Source organism: Fukomys damarensis, unplaced genomic scaffold (assembly GCF_012274545.1).
Source record: "Fukomys damarensis isolate Sample0158 unplaced genomic scaffold, DMR_v1.0_HiC HiC_scaffold_34, whole genome shotgun sequence".
Classification (NCBI taxonomy): domain Eukaryota; kingdom Metazoa; phylum Chordata; class Mammalia; order Rodentia; family Bathyergidae; genus Fukomys; species Fukomys damarensis.
Genome location: NW_022900946.1, coordinates 9,772,376 through 9,790,779, shown reverse-complemented (window position 1 = coordinate 9,790,779; position 18,404 = coordinate 9,772,376). Strand labels below are relative to the sequence as shown.

General features: G+C 48.4%; 1 protein-coding gene across 1 annotated transcript in view; it reads right to left on the bottom strand.

The window, feature by feature from the left end:
* The window catches only part of Vps35l (VPS35 endosomal protein sorting factor like), a 115,449-nt gene that overhangs the window by 80,185 nt on the left and 16,860 nt on the right, over positions 1-18,404 (bottom strand). Inside the window, exons 7-9 of the mRNA XM_010610078.3 lie at positions 17,358-17,486; positions 10,248-10,332; positions 4,738-4,797 (exon numbers count right to left, since the gene is read on the bottom strand). Of these exons, the coding sequence (XP_010608380.1) occupies positions 4,738-4,797; positions 10,248-10,332; positions 17,358-17,486 (274 nt within the window). The remainder of the gene's footprint in view (positions 1-4,737; positions 4,798-10,247; positions 10,333-17,357; positions 17,487-18,404) is intronic.

Genomic DNA, 18,404 nt, shown 5'->3' with positions numbered 1-18,404 from the left:
ATCCAAGCCCTGGCTGCTCATACTTTTGAGATTCAATTAAGGGCTGGGCATGGTGGCACATGTCTATATTCCCAGCAGGAGAAGCAACACGAGTTCAAGACCTGAACTACAGAGCAGGACCCTATCTTCAAACAAACAAACAAAAAAAACCAAACAAACATCAAATTAAAGGAAAAGTTCATTAGTTTGGGACGAGCAAAGGACTCTTAAGCTTGTTGGCTCTCATATGGCTTTGCAGCAAAGTCATTTTTCATCCCTGACTTTGCTACTGAAGGTCTATGATTAAGTTGGTCAAAATTTCTAAGGAGTCAGCTAAAAAAAGATAAACCAAGAGGTACCTTCTCTAGCAGAGAACAGTCACTAATCACAACTGCAGCTGTCCCCAAACTGCAATCTCACGTATTTATCTGTTTTTGGATGTCTGGCATGCATTGGTCATTTAAAAACGACTGGTTTACCATTTTGTTTCCTTTTTCCTCCAGGGCTGGTTATCAAAACTGGGGCCTTGTGTATGCCAGCTGAACACTTTACCACTGAACTAACCTGCAGCCACTGCCTTGCCAACTTCAAAAGGACAGAAAAGGACCATTTTTACCTTCTTGGCCTGAACCTACACATATTTCAGAGTAACTTTCCTCCCCTAAGTTTCAAGGGATTTCCCACAAGAAAAGAAAAGAAAAAGGTTATTCTTTTTTTTTTTTTTTTTTTTTTTGGTACTGGGGCTCAAACTCAGGACCTTGCCCTTGTGAGGAAGGCATTGGCACCACTAAGCTAAATCCCTGGCCCAAAGTAATTCATCTGTCAACCTTGCCTTTTGGAAGAGGGAAGGTGGGGTTAATTTCCCTTCATATGAAGGAATCATGAAGTTTATAGTCCAAAAGCAAAACAAAAAAAGTTTGTTTTTTTTCTGAGGTTACCCATAAAATCTCTTGATTCCCAGTTGAGGGTACTGAGGCTTGGCAAAGGGTAGAAAATCAGTGATTCCAGCTGTCTAAAGGGCTGGAACTCTTGCTAAAGTCAAGACGCCCTAACAGGCACTCTGACTGCAGGCTATATGACAATCTGCACGTAGCAACCTGAGGTGTTTGGGCTTCCCTTCCAGCTCTAAAGTTAACTCAGAAAAAGGACTGGGTTACTCAAGTCTTTAAAATCTAACAGCAAATTTAAGAATATAGTCCCTTATTTCATTTGTGTAACACAAATGCCTTGAAAGCGAACTAAAAACTAAAAGCCAGGCATGGTAGCACACCTGTAATCCAGGCACTACATGAGGTTGAAGCAGAAGATCAAAGTTCAAGCCCAGCCTGAACAACTTAGCAACAATGCAGTGGTATAGAAAACTCATAAAGAGAAAAAAGGATAAGCAGGCAAACTAACAAGGTAACAGCCAAGAGCAGTCAGTACCACAAAAGAACTAGACATGACAATGATTTGAGCGACAGTACGTTTGACAGGGTGGTTAGAGAAGGCCTCTGCAGAGATGGCATTTGAGCTAAGCCCTGAATTACCAAGGGAAGCCGGCTGCGCACAAAAGAGGAGGGGATGCATTTCAAGGAGAGGACACAGCAAGTGCAAAGGCCCTGGAGGTAGGTATGACATCAGCATCACCAAGGAACAGACAGCAAGCCAAGGAGCTGAGCAGGAAGGGGAGGGGCAGGCACCACAAGGAGGTCCCAGAGGACTGCAGTCTTGGTGATAACTCTGAGCTTTTTCCTAATGGGACAGAAACTCCCTGAAGGATTCTGAGCAAAGGAATGGCATGGCTCGACATATGGCTTGTGCCTCGGAGCCTGGGCTGCTACATGGAAAATGCACTCAGAATTTGGAAACTGACTCAGATTGCCACTGATGTAACAAAGGGGAGAGGCTTTCCTCCTAGTTCCCATTCATTTTTCTTTTATGGTGCTTCTTTTACTAAGCGTGAATTTCTGTGGACATTTTAGGAAGAGGGCAGAGACGGAGTCCAGTGAGTGCTGTTTCCTGTCAAGTGCCCCCCATCTTTGCAGAACACAACTGATGTGACTGCCTCAGTCGGCACGTACCCAAAAGCCTGGTCAGGGAGGACCCCTGCTGACCCTGTGCCCACGTCGGCCATGGAAACCCGACAGCAGGTTTGCTGAGATGATGGGGTTGAGAACCACAAACCCAAATACTGACTCCCCAGTTGGAAGCAAATGGTTTGGTCACTCAGAGGCCGTGCGCTCACCGAACACGCTAGGTAAAGAAACGTCTGGGTGGGAGGAAACCGCAGCTACTTGTGTGTCCTCTCCGTGAACCCCAAAGACACTGATCTCTTCCTAAACTCCTGAGAGCTAAACTGAGGTTAAAACTCCTGTAGGCAAAGAGGTCAACATTAGATTCACCAGACAGGACTTCATTCAAATGGAAAGAATGAGTCCTGACGCCACAGGAGCTCCCTTTCTACATAATGTCTTCAGGCAGAATTCTGCAGAGCAGATCACGATGCTTTCTTTGTTATTTTGGTTAGGAGTCATCGCCCCAGATCAGCAGCCAGTTATAAGAGAAGTATGTCCCTTTCCCTTTCAGGTTCTTGGGACTAGTGAAAACCATGCAGATGGAGATTTTAAGGGAAAGAAAAAAAATATATAAAGAAATCATTTGCTAGAAAACAGAAGCCTAGTTTGCATGGCTCCAGGTGAAAAATAAAAATAGGCATTTGAGAAGAGAAATTTAGTAATAAAGGTGCTAATTAGTATATTGAGACAAAGACTGGAAGTGGATATGAAAACAGCCTTTAACTCTGAACTTTAGAGTTTGGGTAGGCAGTCAGTTCTAAGTAATCTTTCCTAATTTGGCCCTAAACTATTGGGTAGTCAATGAAAATTAGGAGGAAGGAAAATTAGTGCAAGCAGTTCATATACTAAGAGAGAGCAGAATCTGTACTAACAAGGACTTTTAAAAAATTGCTGGTCTGGAGATGTAGCTCAGTGGCAGAGAGCTTGTCTACACCCAGCCTGAGGTCCTGGGATCGGTCCCCAGTGCTGAAACCTAGATAAATAAATTGCTATTGCTGCCAAAGAGAACATGTTTGGGTTTAATTCCACCTCTGGCTGAAGTTTGCTGCTGTTGGAGTAACACACGGCAAGTCTAAATTCAATAAATGGATTAAATTTCCCAAATCCTTTAGCCTACAGAGAGAACCTTCCCACTGGGGCTGGGGGCCCACCTTTTCAGGCTCCCTACCACCTAATTTTGATGTGCCTGGAACACTGAGTTCTAGAGCAGCACCAGTGAAATTATTTTATTTTGTTTTAATTTGAGATAGGGTCTTGCAAGGCTGGCCTTGAACTCACTATGTGGTTGAGGCTGGCCTTGAACTCGCAGAAGTCCTCCTTCCTCAGCCTCTGGAGTACTGGGATCATAGGCGCATGCCACCACACCCAGCCAAAATTAATTTTAGCAATGTACTTTGACCCAATTCACCCAGGATGTCATTTCAACATGTAATCAATACAAACATTATTACTGAGCTACTCAGTCTTTGAAATCCAGTGTCCTTTTTTTTTTAGTGCATCTTGGTTTGGACAGCAACATCTCAAGTGCTCAGGAACCCCACCTGGGCCAATGGCTGCCACACGGAAAGACAAATCCCTGACTCTTCCACACTGGCTTCATCCTGCTGAGACTAGAAGGTTTTTAAGAGCTTGTTTAGATCCAAAGGTATAGAGAGTTCTGTCTTCCTGAGGAATGTACATTATTACCCAGTTTTAAAAAGATGGGCGAATGGATGGATGGGAGAGAGAGGGTGTGACAGGAAAGGGAAAAGGACAGAACGGGAGACGGGGGGAGGGAAGGAGGAAAGCAGATATAGGTCAGACACCGGGTCACTGTCACTGCCCTTGTCTGTGTGTCCCCTGCAAAGTACTGCTGTCAGGAGCAGAGGAGGAGGGGCGACAGGGCTCACTGGCTGCTCCAACCTGTCCAAATGAGGCTGCTTCCGGGCAGCGCTGCTTGTGAGTTACAAGAAGGATAAAGGAAAAGCTGCAGCTGAATTATGCACCACCAGACTCACCACCATTATCATTTATGTGACACAAGAAATTGATCATCCACATGTCCCATTATATAATCCCTCGAGGACTTCAAACTGGTTGGCAATAAATTTAATGTGAACATTACTCGGGTATCGGCTGTAGATTCAAGGCATCTGTTACTATTGATTTATTTGACATTGCTCGTTCAGACACATCGTTTTGTTTAAGCAATTTGCTTCTTTAAAAAAAGGAAGATATGCATGAAAATATTAAAGTATCAAACAGCAGAGGAAAATTACCTCCTGTGAAAGATCAGCAGAGTCTAATTTTACATTTTTCCATTTCTGCACATTCCAGTATCATCTGAAGACCTTGTTTTTGGATGATTGATGTGGTCAGAGGTCTTCAAACATGTCCCCCTCTGAACCCACCAAAATTTAAAGTTGTATCAGGTCTCAATAAATCCTGACTCGATAAAACCTTCTAATGCTGACTTCAAGGTGGAACGATACCCAGAAGCCGAGTGCGGCAGCACATGCCTGGCTCTGGGAAGCTGAGGCAAAAGGATCACAAGTACGAGCCCACCCTGGGCAACTTAGCAAGACCCTGTCTCAAAATAAAAAAATATGAAAGGCTGGGGATGTACCTTAGGGCGAAGGCCCCGTGTTCGATCCACAGCAGCACAGGAAGAAAAAATTTTAAAAAAAGAATCCCACCTAGACTGGCTAAAAACTAGTGTTACCTGGTAAGGTGCTGCGGTTATCCACACACATGGAAAAGATGCGCTCATAGACCAGCTTTCCTGGGAGAAAAGGACATATGGTTTTAGGATCACACACCACAGAGGCAAACACTAAATAATGTGTGTTCATTAGGAACACAGACATAGCCTATCCCAGGCACATCTTAACTTGTGATAACACTGCCACCTAGTGGGACAAAGTTTAAACTATGTGCCTACTGGCCTTTTTGTTTTTAATGAGAAGGGTCTTTTCCTTTATGAGAGAAGAAAGGTAACCATTTTACCTTTCAGTTTTGACTGAAACCCAGAGCTAACAGAGTCTCAGCTCTCTCCATACACTCAACAGAAAATATTCTAAATTCTACATTCAACTTTCAATCGAGGCTGTAAGTGGGCTGAGTCAAGCCTGAAACCAGGTGTATCTGACGCACACCTTGAGGGCCCACAAGGCGCTTCAACAACTTATGAATTCATTACCAACAGGAAACTGGGAGGATTCTTGTGAAAAATCTGCTTCTTCACACGTCATGTGCAAAGATGTGCCCACCCGCCACAGGGAGACGGCGAGGGCCCTGCACTGCTGGTCTGCTGCAGTGCCACCTCGCCGGACTCCTGTATAGTCACCTGCCCCCTCACTCGGACCTGCCCAGCGGTACCTCGAAGCATCTGAACTTGAGCTTCTACCAGGAAGGAAGCCCCGGGGGCACCAAGTGTGCTCGTCTCATTCACTGCCCCACGTCCAGGACCCGACCCAGGCTGGTCTCCAGGGGACCGGATGCCTGCTGGGCGGATGGATGGAGAGTAGGGCACGGGTCACTGCCTCAACCAGGCCTCAACCAGGCAAGCTTTGCCTGGGCAGAACTAAAGCAGCTAGAGGCAATATGTAAACAGACAGGCCTGCTGTGTTCCAAAAAACGATTTACAACAGACAGGCAGTCTGGACCCCCAAGCCAGGAGGAAAAACTATTGATTCTGTGCATATATTTTGGAAAACATCTGCACTACACAGGGGGTACGATGACGGCTCTTCTCCCCCCACACCATCACCTTCAATTTAAAAGTGTCTGTGCTCTTTTTCATAACCCCATTATTCTGGGCAATAAAGAATACTGCACCTTGAAAATGAGAAAGTGGTAAAAATCACTCTGATCAAGAACCTGGGATGAAATGACGTCAAGAGCTGACACTGTGTCAGGATGAAGTAAGGAAAAGGCTAAGTTAGGAGGCGCCACCAGGGTGCTTCTTCCAGGGTGGACACCTGTGTAACAATCACCTAATGACACTGTTCATAAACAAACACTCCTGGGCCACCTCAGAACTAATGAAATGGAAAGTTCTGGGTGGAGGGTCAGGCCTACGCCTGTGGCTTTGACCTGCTGAGAAGCTGAGCGAGAGAAGCACCGGCGGAGGAAGACACCAGAGCGCCTCTCACCACACCTGTGCTTCTCACACCTGGCTGCACAACTGGCATGCGGTGCTCTTGAGAAGCTGCACGAGTCCGTGCCCCTCCTCACAGCTTGGGACAGGATACAGCTGGAGCCTCGCCAGAGTCTGTAAAGGTTCCCAGGGGAGCCCAGTGTGCAGCCAGCATGAGAAGCCCGGGTCTTCGTGGGCTCTGGTTGATGCTGTGGGAGGCCTTAGAGGGGAGCCCCAGCTCCCTGCACCTCCTGCCTCCTCCTTCAAGGTGAGCCGTGCTTTCATCACCTGAGCCTCGGGAGCACAGCTCTGGCTTCAGGATGGTGTGGGGTTCACCTCACCCAACACACAGCAAGGCCTGCGGAGCAGAAGGTGCACAGAACAGACTGAGGTCTCTTGTGAGACCCCAATAAAAAAAAGACAGCCACGCGTCTTCCCCTGTGTGTGCGCATCTCTGAAACCTGGGGCTGTGTCCCACATCCCTACCTGTGCCAATCACGTCAGCAGCCATGAGGCACCTGCCCTGCACCACCAGGCATCATCTTATGGAGCAGAGAGGACATGTAGAAAGACGGACACAGGACCCGGGACTGTCACCCAAGCAAGGTGCATTCCACTCCTGCTCTTCAAAAAGGGAAACTCAGGGGGCCCAAAGCCTTACAAAGTCTCCCTGAGTACGGGCCCCATAACAGATCCAAGCCAGGAGCAGTCAGTCTCAAGTGGACAGGAAGGACAGGGCGGGGGCCTCACAAACTGGTTCTGAAGAAGTAACACATTCCCACGGCTCAAAATGCTGAGGGAAATTCTCCACCTTTCACTGCCTCTCAGTGTACTAGTTGCTTGGGTATCCTCTAGGTCTTCAGCACACACGGGAGAGCAGACGGACCACACATTCTAATTTTGTCCTTCTTAAACAAAAAGGAACACACTCCGCAGAGCTCCAGCATCTTAGCTTTTCCACTTTACAATACCCCCAGGGGATCTTCCTCCTGAGAGCACTGAGTACTCCACTGCAGAGATGTGTCACGACTTATTTAACTGCTCCCCTACTGGTGGCCACTGGGTGGGGTTGTTTCCATCTCTTGCTGTTTACAAATAAGATGAGTTCCTAGGGGTGAAAATGCTGGGTCAAAGGGATCAGCGCTGGAAATTTTCCTGGTGTGTGAAACGGCCCACACAAGCAATGCGTGAGAGAAGATGCAGGAGCTTGACTGCAGAGGGCCCTAAGTGAGTCCCAGCTCAGTCACACACCATGCTGGAAACCTTGGATAAGCTGCCTATGTCTCTGGGCCTCAGATTCTTCCTCTATAAAACGGGGACAGTAACAGACGCTACCTCTCACAGGGCTGCTCAGACCATGTGCTGGGGGTTTATCACTAGTGCCCCAAAGGGCAGCCCAGCTACTCTCTAGCATGGGGCAAGCACAGTGGCACTGCCTTGCATCTCAGCTCACTGGGATGGGCCCTGGGCACCCAAAGTCCCTGCACCCAAAGGTGAACGTGCTGCCAGGGCTGTTGGGAGTTGGTATCACCCAGAGATGCCAACATGAAGGAGGCCAGCAAAGGAGACCAGAAGGAAGGGCGGCTGCCAGGAGAACTCAGCAGAGGCTGAGTGGCATACACCTGGCACCTGTCCTGAGAGCCTCATGCAGCTCCTCCCATCCCCACTGCCTCACCTGGGCCACACAACCCTCGGCTGGCACCGCAAGCGCTACCGTGGCCCCTGGGCAGACTCCACTCCAGTCCAGTCCACACCTACAGGCCACCCAGCCAACAGCCAGGGGGAGCCAAGTAAAATCCCAAGAGGCTCTGCGGCTCACAATCTGGCGGCCTCACACCTCAGAGTCAAAGCCCACGTCCTCCCGGGCCGTGTGCACTCTGCCTTCTCCTGCTCATGCCACTCCGGCCACCCTGGTTTCCTTATGGCTCTCCAAGCCGCAGGCATGGCCCTAACCCAGGGCACTGGCTGCTCCTCGGCCTCGCCCCCCCACCTCCCACACACACTGCTCACACGCTCCCCAGCAAGCCCTCCCCTAACCCCGCTTATTCACAGCCTACCCGCTCTCCCCACCAGCCAGTCCTGTTCCTCTGCTTCTATCTGCTTTTCCCTCATTGCACTGATCACTGCCTGACACAGGGTGGGGTTCACTCGGTTATCCTCCCAGTTCTCCACCGTGTACTGCAAATGCCCCCAAAGGAGGGATGTGTCTCTCTCCTCCCTGCTGATCCATCCCCAAAGCACCTGATGCCACCCCTGTGTGACCTGAACCTCTCCTTACCCAGATAGCATCTGTTCCCCCTTTTTCAGGTGCTGGCCTCACCTTTTTTCTTTCAGGTGGCGCTTGGCCTGGGAAAATCAGCAAATTTCGTCCCTAGACACCATGGGGGCTCACAGCCCAACATGGGTCTGAGTCTAGCTGTGAGTTGGAATTTCAGGATGGTGGGTGGAGTGTTTGGAGAAAGCAGCTCTCCTTGCCCCGGGGACCATGAGCGGTAAAGCTGACAGCAGAGAAGGACACTTGAGGAAGCTTGGAAATGAAGTTAACCCAAGAGCGAGTACTAGAAAAGGACAAGGTCCCGAGGACACTGAGTTCCTGGATCCAGCTGTACTGAAGCCAGAATCTACTCCTGGACTTCTCAGCATGAGCCACTAAACACCCCTCTGTCCCAGGCGAGTTAGGGTTCCCGGCACTTGTTCTAGCTAACACACTCTGGGCCTGGTCTCCTGGACAGACCTGGGATGTGCAGAGCTGACTGGCTGACAGTTCGTTTCCTGGCACATCAGATCTTTGGACGAATTACAGACAAGAGTGCTGGGTCACCCAGGCTCCTCGTTGGTAAGATAGCGAACACCTCTGCTTTGACTTCCTGTGCGTTCAGCTCTCAGGAGACCACAGCGGTCCCCATTTCTTCAGGGCCACCTGCATTCTGCACACACATATAGCTTAGGGGTCACCTGGTTAGCAAATCCCTAACAGCAGGATGTTCTAGCCCAACCGAGCACTAAACTAAGCCGTTGGCCAAGGGGCCTCCTGCTCCTGCACTCTACTGGGCTCCAAAAGATCACTCTGCTTGGCCTTGGACTGTGAGGCTCGGGTGGCCACGAGGGTGCAGGGGGACCTCAGACGAACTATGAGCATCATCTGGATAGCAGGGCACCGGTGAGGATGGAGACGCTTCAGTGGGGGAACACTTTCCCAGTTTCGGCAAGGAGGTCCATGGGGTGCCAACCCCGAGACGGGAACTCCTCAGGGCAGGGAAAAGGCGGGGACAAGCAGCCAGGTTCAGTAAGTAGTCTGGACCTTGGTCTGCAGTGTGGCGCCACTAGGTGGTGGTGGCACCTCTGGGAGGTCTTTAGGCCACTGCGGACGGTCCCTGGAAGGGACTGCGGGACACCGGTCCGCTCCTCACTCTTGCTTCTCGGCCATGAGGTAAGCGGATCTGCTTCACCATGAGTGCCATCATGTTGTTCCTGTCTCTCCACGGGCCCCAAAACAACGCATCCACACGATCACAGCTGTACTGGAGAGCACAACCTCCAAAGCTTTCCTCCTTGTAAATTCATCCTTCTCAGGTATTTTGTTGTGGCAACAAAAGCTGCCTAACACTCTCACTTCTGAACAGTGTGAGCTCTGGATGACCATGTACAGGAGCTGGACAACAGCTGGCTTAGACAGGACTTGTGCTCCCCAGTGGACCCTGCTTTGTTCATTCCCTTCACCAGCCTAACTCAAGATGGGAAAAAAACAGTACCCAAGGTTCTGTCATTCAAACTCGTCCCACAGATGGACAGGAGGAACAACCTTTAATGTTCTGTTACACCGCCAGGTAACTATGCTGTACCTGTATATGTGTGTGATTACTGCATTCATGTACACGCATACGATGTACTTAATATGTACAATACATCCACTGAAAATAAAAATGTGCAAAGCCATGGTATCCCTGTTAACAGGCAAGCAGGCATGGTGTGGTCTCCCTCATAATTTACCTTCTTACTCAATTCACCGCGGAACCTAAAGTAAAGCAATTCTAATACCCGATTCCTGAAAAAACAAACACACTCCCCAAACATAAGATGGACAGGGTACTTACCAAATGTATCCAGTATGTCGGTGATGAGGACAAATTTGCTTGGGTAGAACTGAATAACACTTGTGTCCGAAAGAAGCTTTGAGCACTGTGAAAAGAAAAAAAGGAGAGAAAGCCCACCATGCCGTGTCTGATGTGGTCAGGAATCTCCACGCCTGGAAAACTAATGATCTCTATAAACAAGATGCTTACCACTCTGTGCCAAGCCCCGTGGTAGGCAAGGAGGATGTAATGATAAGCAAAACCACTGGGCTTCTGACAAAGGAACCCAGACTGCTCACAAAGAGCCTCTTAAGGTAGGTTCAGGAAAGCCACAGGACTGAGGAAGTCTTTTCCTGGAGGAACCAGGCGCGGTCAGTACTCATCTCTGCACTACAGTCCTCTCTTCTGAACAGTCTTTGTTCTGTTTTCCAGCCTGGCTTCCTCTGGTTTATTTCAGTCTGGGTCGGATAATTTTTAATTTCAAGACAGGGTCTCAAATTGCCCAGGCTACACCCAAACTTGTGAACCTCCTGCTTCAGTCTTCAAGAGTGCTGGGACTACAGGCATACACCACCACACCTGACTAGGGTTCTTATATGCTCTTTACGTAGAAGTAAGTATGTGGAGCCTTCTTAAACGTACATCAACTATTTAAACCTACTCTTGCTCCAGGGAAACATGCCAAGCTCCAACAGGATGTGTTTCTTGGGAACTATGATCTTCAGCACTGGGAGTGGTCCAGCTCTGACTGAATCGCACAAGCCCTACGCTCTCACCGGTGCCAAAAGGCTGCTGACACGGTCATGATTTTTTTTTTCCCCAGAAATGGAGGTGGAATGCAGGGCCTTTGTACTTAGACACATGCCCAGACTTTAAAAAATTTGTTTGACTTAGAGACAGGGTCTCACTAAGTTGCCTAGGTTGGGCTAGAACTCGCAAATCTCCTGCCTCAGCCTCCCAGAGTGCTGGGATTACAAGCCTGTGCCGCCAGCCCAGTTACATTCAGGATTCTTAAGCAAAGACTGAAGCCACTCAACAAGGCCCAACACCCCAGGCTAAGGTATCTTTGTAATTAGAGGCCAAAAAGCTATTTCTACTCAGAAGAACTAAATGTAAAGCCGTGAAAGTCTACAGATCTCAAAGTCAACATAAGGAACGAAATAACTTTCCTGCATTTTAGGATCCCAACAGTTGATCTTCAGACTGGAAAATGTCATGTAAAAATAAAATAATTAGCCAGGTGTTGCATGCCTGGAAGCCCAGCGCTCAGAGGGTGAGCCAGGAGGATGAGGAGTTGGAGGCCAGGCTAGACTACAAGTAAGATCCGGCCTCAAAAAAAAAAAAAAAAAAAAAAAAAGATCCTGCCTCAAATACTTAAGCAAATAAAATAAAAAAATTTTTGAACATTTAGAAAAGTCCTTTAATATGGATTTCCAATATGCAGAAAATGGTTAAAAGATTGACCAGGTCAAGAGATAGGCCCACCTGTGTTTCCACTTTGGCGTTGTTACTCAGTATCTAAATTGTTAGAATCAGAGTTTCTCCTAAGCTTAACATGCCTGATTTATGAAACATCCTCCATGCTCTAGGGAGCCGGGTGTAAGCTGTGAAAACAACAGCGCTGACACAAAATGTGGCGCGTGCATGTATGTGGACTTCCAATTCCCGACGCCTTGCTTTGGGATTTTCCCATGCTCTTTGCGAGAGTTCCAACTACAACAATTGCCCCAGAAGATGTGAGCTGGAAGGAAAAAGCAAACGACTCTGAATTCTAGGGACCGTTTAAAATACACAGCACTCCGTTCCTAGGGCCGTGACATCCCCGAGTTCCCACCCAGAAGCTGGTTTCCAAGTCTCACGGGGAAGACCGACCTTCTGCGTGTGAGGTGAGAGGCCCAGAATTCAAGCAGAAGATTTCAAACAGACTTCACAAACCTCTGTCCACTGATTTTCTCCCAAGCTGGTTACATGGCACATATATTTACACACTATAACAGGAACCAAAGCTTTTGCAAATCCAAAGTTAAAGCCATAACAATGGTTTGAATTGAAGTTACCTTGTAACATGTTTCTTTCTGGCAGCTCGAACCACGGGTGGGACACGCATGACTGTCCCATTGGGTGGCTTGAGCCACTGGTGGTACAAACGGATCTAATCACATTCACGGGTCTTTTTACTCACAAAATTACTAAAAGGCCACCTGATGGTTTGGTCGAGCATGTTCCCTTAGGCCACCCAGTAAGGAGACATACAAAAATCGTGACCCTCAGTGACTGTGTTAAAAATCACTATTTTGAAAACGCCACAGCTTTGAAAGCTTTGATGCTACTTCCTAACTTTTCTAAGAACCAGGTAGGTACCTTGAAGAATGCACTGAAGACACCAATTTGCTACTCCCCACAAAACCTACTGGTCAAAGCCTCCAGCCGAGGAACCTGAAAATCAGGGTTTTAACAAGGGCTCCAAGTGACTGCTGCACAAAACGAAGCTTGCAGATGCAGGGTAAGGGCTCACCCCAAGCATTCTCAACTTCAGAATCCTCTGTGCTGAAAAGTTCTGACGCCAGGGTCCTGCCACCCAGAAATTCTGATAAAACTGGTCCGGGGTACGTCTTGGACCCTGGGATTTGTCAGCACTCTGAGTGAGTGTAATACGCTATCAGCATTTCCTAAACAATTAATATGCTCCTCCGCCTGAAATGCAGGCCACTGAACTTACTCACTAACTTCTCACACTGGTAGGAAACTCCTGAAAAGATTTTTTCTATTTGTTTCCAATGAACAAGGAAACTACTAGGATTCTAATATTTCAGGACACTAAGTTTGCCAAATTAAGATTTTTAAAAAGATACTGCAATAACCAGAACAAATGGATTAAGGGATGACCATGGCTGAGCAGGAAGGAAGGAAGGAAGGAAGATCACTATGAACCAGAATATATTTTTCAAAAAATTTTAAAACCCACTGGGGAAATATATAACTAACACAATGGGCAAATGAAATCAACAAAAGACACTTTACAGAAAAGGAAACCTCAATGGCCCATACACATGTGACAAAGGGCTCGATTTACTGGGTTATGGTGGCACGTGCCTGTCATCCCAGCACTCGGGAGGCTGGGGCAGGAGGATCATAGTAACTTTGAGGCCAGCCTGGGTTACACAGTGAGACCCTATCTTAAAATAAAAAAAGAAATGAAGCTCAATTTTATTAGTAAATTAAAACTACAATAAATGACCTTGTTATCTCCTAAAATGAAAGAATGAAAACAGAAAGTCTGCTCACACCAAATGATGGCCAAATGCTGAACGGCAGACTCTCCCACTGCTGCTGCTAGGGAAAGCGAAAGCATGCTGGCCGGGCTGTGCGGAAACAGCTTCAGGATCTGGGAAACTGAGGCAGCACCCTCGCTGCTACCAAGGAAGACCTTGCCCAGGTAGGTTCCTCACCTAGAGAAATGCGTCACGCAGGCACCTGGCATCTGCGTCCAGAAGTGCACCCAGCAATGTTGCTCACAGCAACGAAACACCAAAAGGCAGAGCTACATGTCCATTTGCAGATGGCACAGTTTACACACTGGCAGACTGTTTCACATGGAACAGAATCCCTATCACCTTGGGCTTCGGTAGAAATTGACAAGCCGATCCCAAAATTCACAAAGAAATGCACAAGACCCAGAGTAAGCGAAACAAGCCTGAGAAAGAAGAATAAAAGGTAAAAGACCCATACAACCCAGTTTCAAAAGGTATTACAATGACGCAGTGATAGGGGCAGGAGGAACCTGGTGTAAGGACAAATCTAAGAGACCAACAGAATTGGCACTGAGAAACCAGGAATAAGCCTTACTTTGATGGTCAACTGAGTTTTGATAAAACTGCCGAGGCAATTCGAGGAGGGGAAAAGAGTCTTTTTTTCAAATGCTGCTGGGACAACCATGTCTATACTTGCAAAAGGATAACCTTGAACCAGTGATGGCGAACCTTTCAGAGCTCTCAATACGAACAGCCCGCCGTGGCCCACGTGCCGTAGGTTCTCCACCACTGCCTTGGACCCTCCTCTCACACACAAAAACCAACTCAAAACACCATGGGCCTAAGCGTAAACATCAATCCGGTAAAACTTCTAGAAAAACACACGGAGAAAATCCTCATAACCTTGGCTTAGCCAAAGAGTTCTTACATTTGACCCTGAATGTATCAGCAAAAGTGAAAATTAACAAGTGAGATTTCACGACAATTATAAAAGCTTCTGCACTTCAAAAGCTACCGTTATGAAAATGAAGCCGCAGCACAAGAGGTCATATATCGTCATATAACAGGGGTCCCCTAGGGCCCCACCACCCGGTGACAGTCGTAGCCACCTTAAGTCTCTGTACGCACACTGCGAAGCTCTGCCATGACAAAACTGCCAAAGGATGCGTTTCTCAGGACACATCCCTGTCATTAAGCGACCGATACCTGCAACCGATAAAGAACTGCTATCAAGAACATAAAGGGCACGAGCCACACCTGTCAGCCAACACTCCGGGAGAGCTGAGCTGGCTGGGTCACAATCAAAAGCCCAAGCAGGGCAACTTAACAAGACGCTGTCTCAAAATCAAAAGGGCTGGGGCGTGGCTCAGGGGTAGAGCACTTGCCTAGCATGCACAAGGCCTGGCTTCCACTCCTAGTGTGTGTGCCTGTGCACGCGCACACACACACAAGGACATACGAAGAATATATTCAACTTGAAGACAGGCTGGGATGTGACTCGGGGACAGGACGCTTTGCCGAACAAGCCTGAGGCTCTGGGATTGATCCCCAGCACCACAAGGACAGAACAAAACAATGAACAAGAAGATAACAATCTAAGAATCCGGCAGTCCTTAGGAAGACATTAAAGTAAAGATGCTCTGCAATGGCCAAGCAGGTACCCAAGATGACGTTCCATGTCACTGCTAGGGCCCTGCAAATTAAAACTAGGGTGTGCTGGCCGGATGTTCACAACCGCGAGATGAGAGCACTGGAGAGGACGAGAACCCGACTCCCTCACATACTGCTGCTGAGAATCTAAACCGTGTGGCTTCTAGACAGCAGTTTGGCAATTTCTCAATGACTTAAACATATCCTCACCAGGTGACCCCAGCAACCCTAGGTACTCTTCCCAGAGAACTGAAAACTAAGTCCGCACCAACATCTGTAGACAAATATTCACAACAGCATTATTCACAATAGCAACAAAATAGAAACCACCCAACGGCCACCGACTTACTCGTGGACACACAAAATGTACTCCTTTATATGGCAGAATATTACTTAGCAGGAAAAAAGGAACAAAAGTATTGCTACATCATACAGCATAGCTGAACCTCAAAAACATTACGCTAAGTAAAAGGAGCAACACACCAAAGAACACAGTTCGGTGTTCTCTCGATTCATGAATGCCTTTGTTTGCAAACAATATGGTCCCTAAACAGTTTTTTGGGGGAAGCTCTTCATGGGGAAACCAACACGACCACAAGCCATCTTTTTCACACAAACACAAATGCAGCCATCTTTTCAAAGACCAAAGAACAAATTAAGTTTGTTAACTGCAGCATCACTGTACATGACAACTTATATACAAAATGTCCAGGAATGGCAGAGTTATCCTCAGAAAGAGGGTCTTTGGTCTCGGTGGGGGGGTAAGCAGTTAGGTATGACTGCAAACGGACCCAAGGGAATTAGGGAAGTATAAAAATATTCTCACACAAGAGTGTATGACAGATGCACAATTCTATTGATTTACTAAAAAATAAAAAATAAAAATAAAAAAGCACACAGCTACACTGAGTGTTTTGTGGTGCTGGGGATGGAACGCAGGACCTCATACACACTAGACAGAGCCACACCCCCCTCCTTTGGATGGCCTTTTCGATGGGTAAAATATCCTTGTACAAAGCTGCCAAACTCTCCTTTTGCTCCCAAAAAACTCTTTGCTGCAAAGCAAGTAAGGCCCACTAGGCTCGCTCCTCAGATTCTGCACCTTGTCTGTGCCTTACAGAATTGTTACCATCAGCCAGCTGTGGAGTCATCAAACGTGCTTGTGATTGTGCAAGAAGACCTGAGTCCAACCTCTCCAGATGTCAACCTCAGCAGTCACAGCTCCAAGTACCTACGGGAGACGCTGCCAATGAAAACACTTGGCAGCCACGCAGGTCCATTTGGAGAGCGGCTGACTGCAGGACAGGAGGCAGCCTCGCAGGCAGGTGAGAGGACAGGGACATCTTCTGAGGTTTACCCAGTAAATGAACAACAGGGACTGCGAAGAAATGGTCTGGGTTCGCCTCCCCGCATGAAACTGCAAAGAGGATCACCCCTGCCGTACAAGAAGTCATCTTTAAACCCTTCCGATGTTCAGTGCAAAGACTCCCAAACCCTCCTGTGATATGTCACCCAAGAGACCTCGAGAAGGCAAAAGTCACCTCGTTATGATGTCAGGTCAGAGTGAGGTCTGTCTGGCTGAACTAGAACAGCCACCCAGAAACCCTATAAATGTGCTCTGAAAATGGCAATGCGTGATTTACCCCTGAACACGACTTCTGAGTGTGTTTTGCCAAGGCGGAATAATCTCCAGGGCCAAGAAACAGGCTGCTTTCTTTACAGGACTTGCCCTTGTGATCCAAGATGGATAAAGACATCAACAAAGAGAATCCGGGAAAAGTCTTTCCCCTGATACCACAAACATGTTTTCTTCATCACATAATCATGCGGAATATGTCTTTAAAATACACACACCAGAGACACGCGCCATTAATCCCAAAGACAGCAAGCCAACCCGGTCAAGGAAACCTGAAAGCGCTGCTCCATCTTCAGCATGTACCGATCATAAATGTGTCAGCAGTTGTAGGAGAGCCAAGGAACTGCACAGCCCAGGGGACCATTAACTCCACAATGTGGAGTCCAGAGCTTCCTGGAAATGGGCAGCACGACTCACACAACTGCACACAGCAGCCCTGGGATCGGCCAGATCATAAAAACTAAATTCAGAGGCAAGGTCTTTCAGAGGAAATAGGCAAAAATGGGAGAGATGAAAAAACCGAGGGCAAAATCCTAAACGCAGGTCTCGGAAAACCCAAATCAGGGAGTCTGACATAGGAAATTCGGGCCTGACCTGAATGACAATCTTCAGGGCCTTCACTTTCTGGTCTGAGGCCCAGGCATCCTTGAGCGACTGGTTGAGCTCCTCTATGCGGTTCACATAATCCTGCTGCGTCAAGTTCAACAGCTCCTTTTGGGACCCCTGGAGGCGGAAGGCAGAAGGTGACAGCGCTGGAGGAAAAGGGAAACACTGTCTAGCATACTTGGGGTCCCAGCTTGGTCACGGTTACCGGCCACACTCCCGTCCCCCCACCAGAACCGACAGTTCCGTCCTGCACTCAGAGGCTCTGTGGGTCTCTGCCTGAGACGGCGGGACAAGGCTGAGAGGCTGGTCTTGGGGACAAGTCAGACCCAGGTCACCACAGCTCTGCCACATGGGAAAGCACTGTCTCCAGGTTCCCAGCAGATGGGCTCCCATCAGCCAGCATGCAGGGAGTGGGGCTGACGGAGCACCCTGCACGGCACCAGAGGCTGTGCTCGCTCAGGCAGAAAGATTCTCTTTCTGCATGGCAAAGCTTACAGTGCTGAGGGCAGAGGCCACCAGCACGGGGTAAGGCAGCTGCTTGTGAGGACCTGGGCATGGTGGCCACCACCTGCGGTCCCTGCTTTGCAGGAGGAAACAGTCACAGGACTGCCCGAGCCCAGAAGTTCCGGGCGGCTGCTGTTCCTCTCGCCACTCCTAGAGATACGCACAGGCAGGGAGCGGATGCCAAGCCCTTCCCAAAGGCACATGGCACAGACCCCAAAGGCGAGAGCTCTTTAGAAAGCCAAAAGTAGAAGGGTATGGGGAATCTAGAATGGGTCACCTGACCTGTGAGGCAAGGACTTCCCGGCCTCCGGGCAGCCGAGGAGCCAGCCAGTTTGGTGAACAGACATTGGGCACAGTGTCTTGTGTCCCTTCCGGCCAGCAAAATCCCACCTACTCTTCGGCCTTACCTGTGACAACGGTGGAAGACAAGTGCTGCGATGGCAGCACTGTCACACAGTGCTGTGTCTGTGCCTGCACCAGCGTGCACCAAGAGCAAGAAATAAAGCTTCTCTATGCGATGCGCAGGGGGAC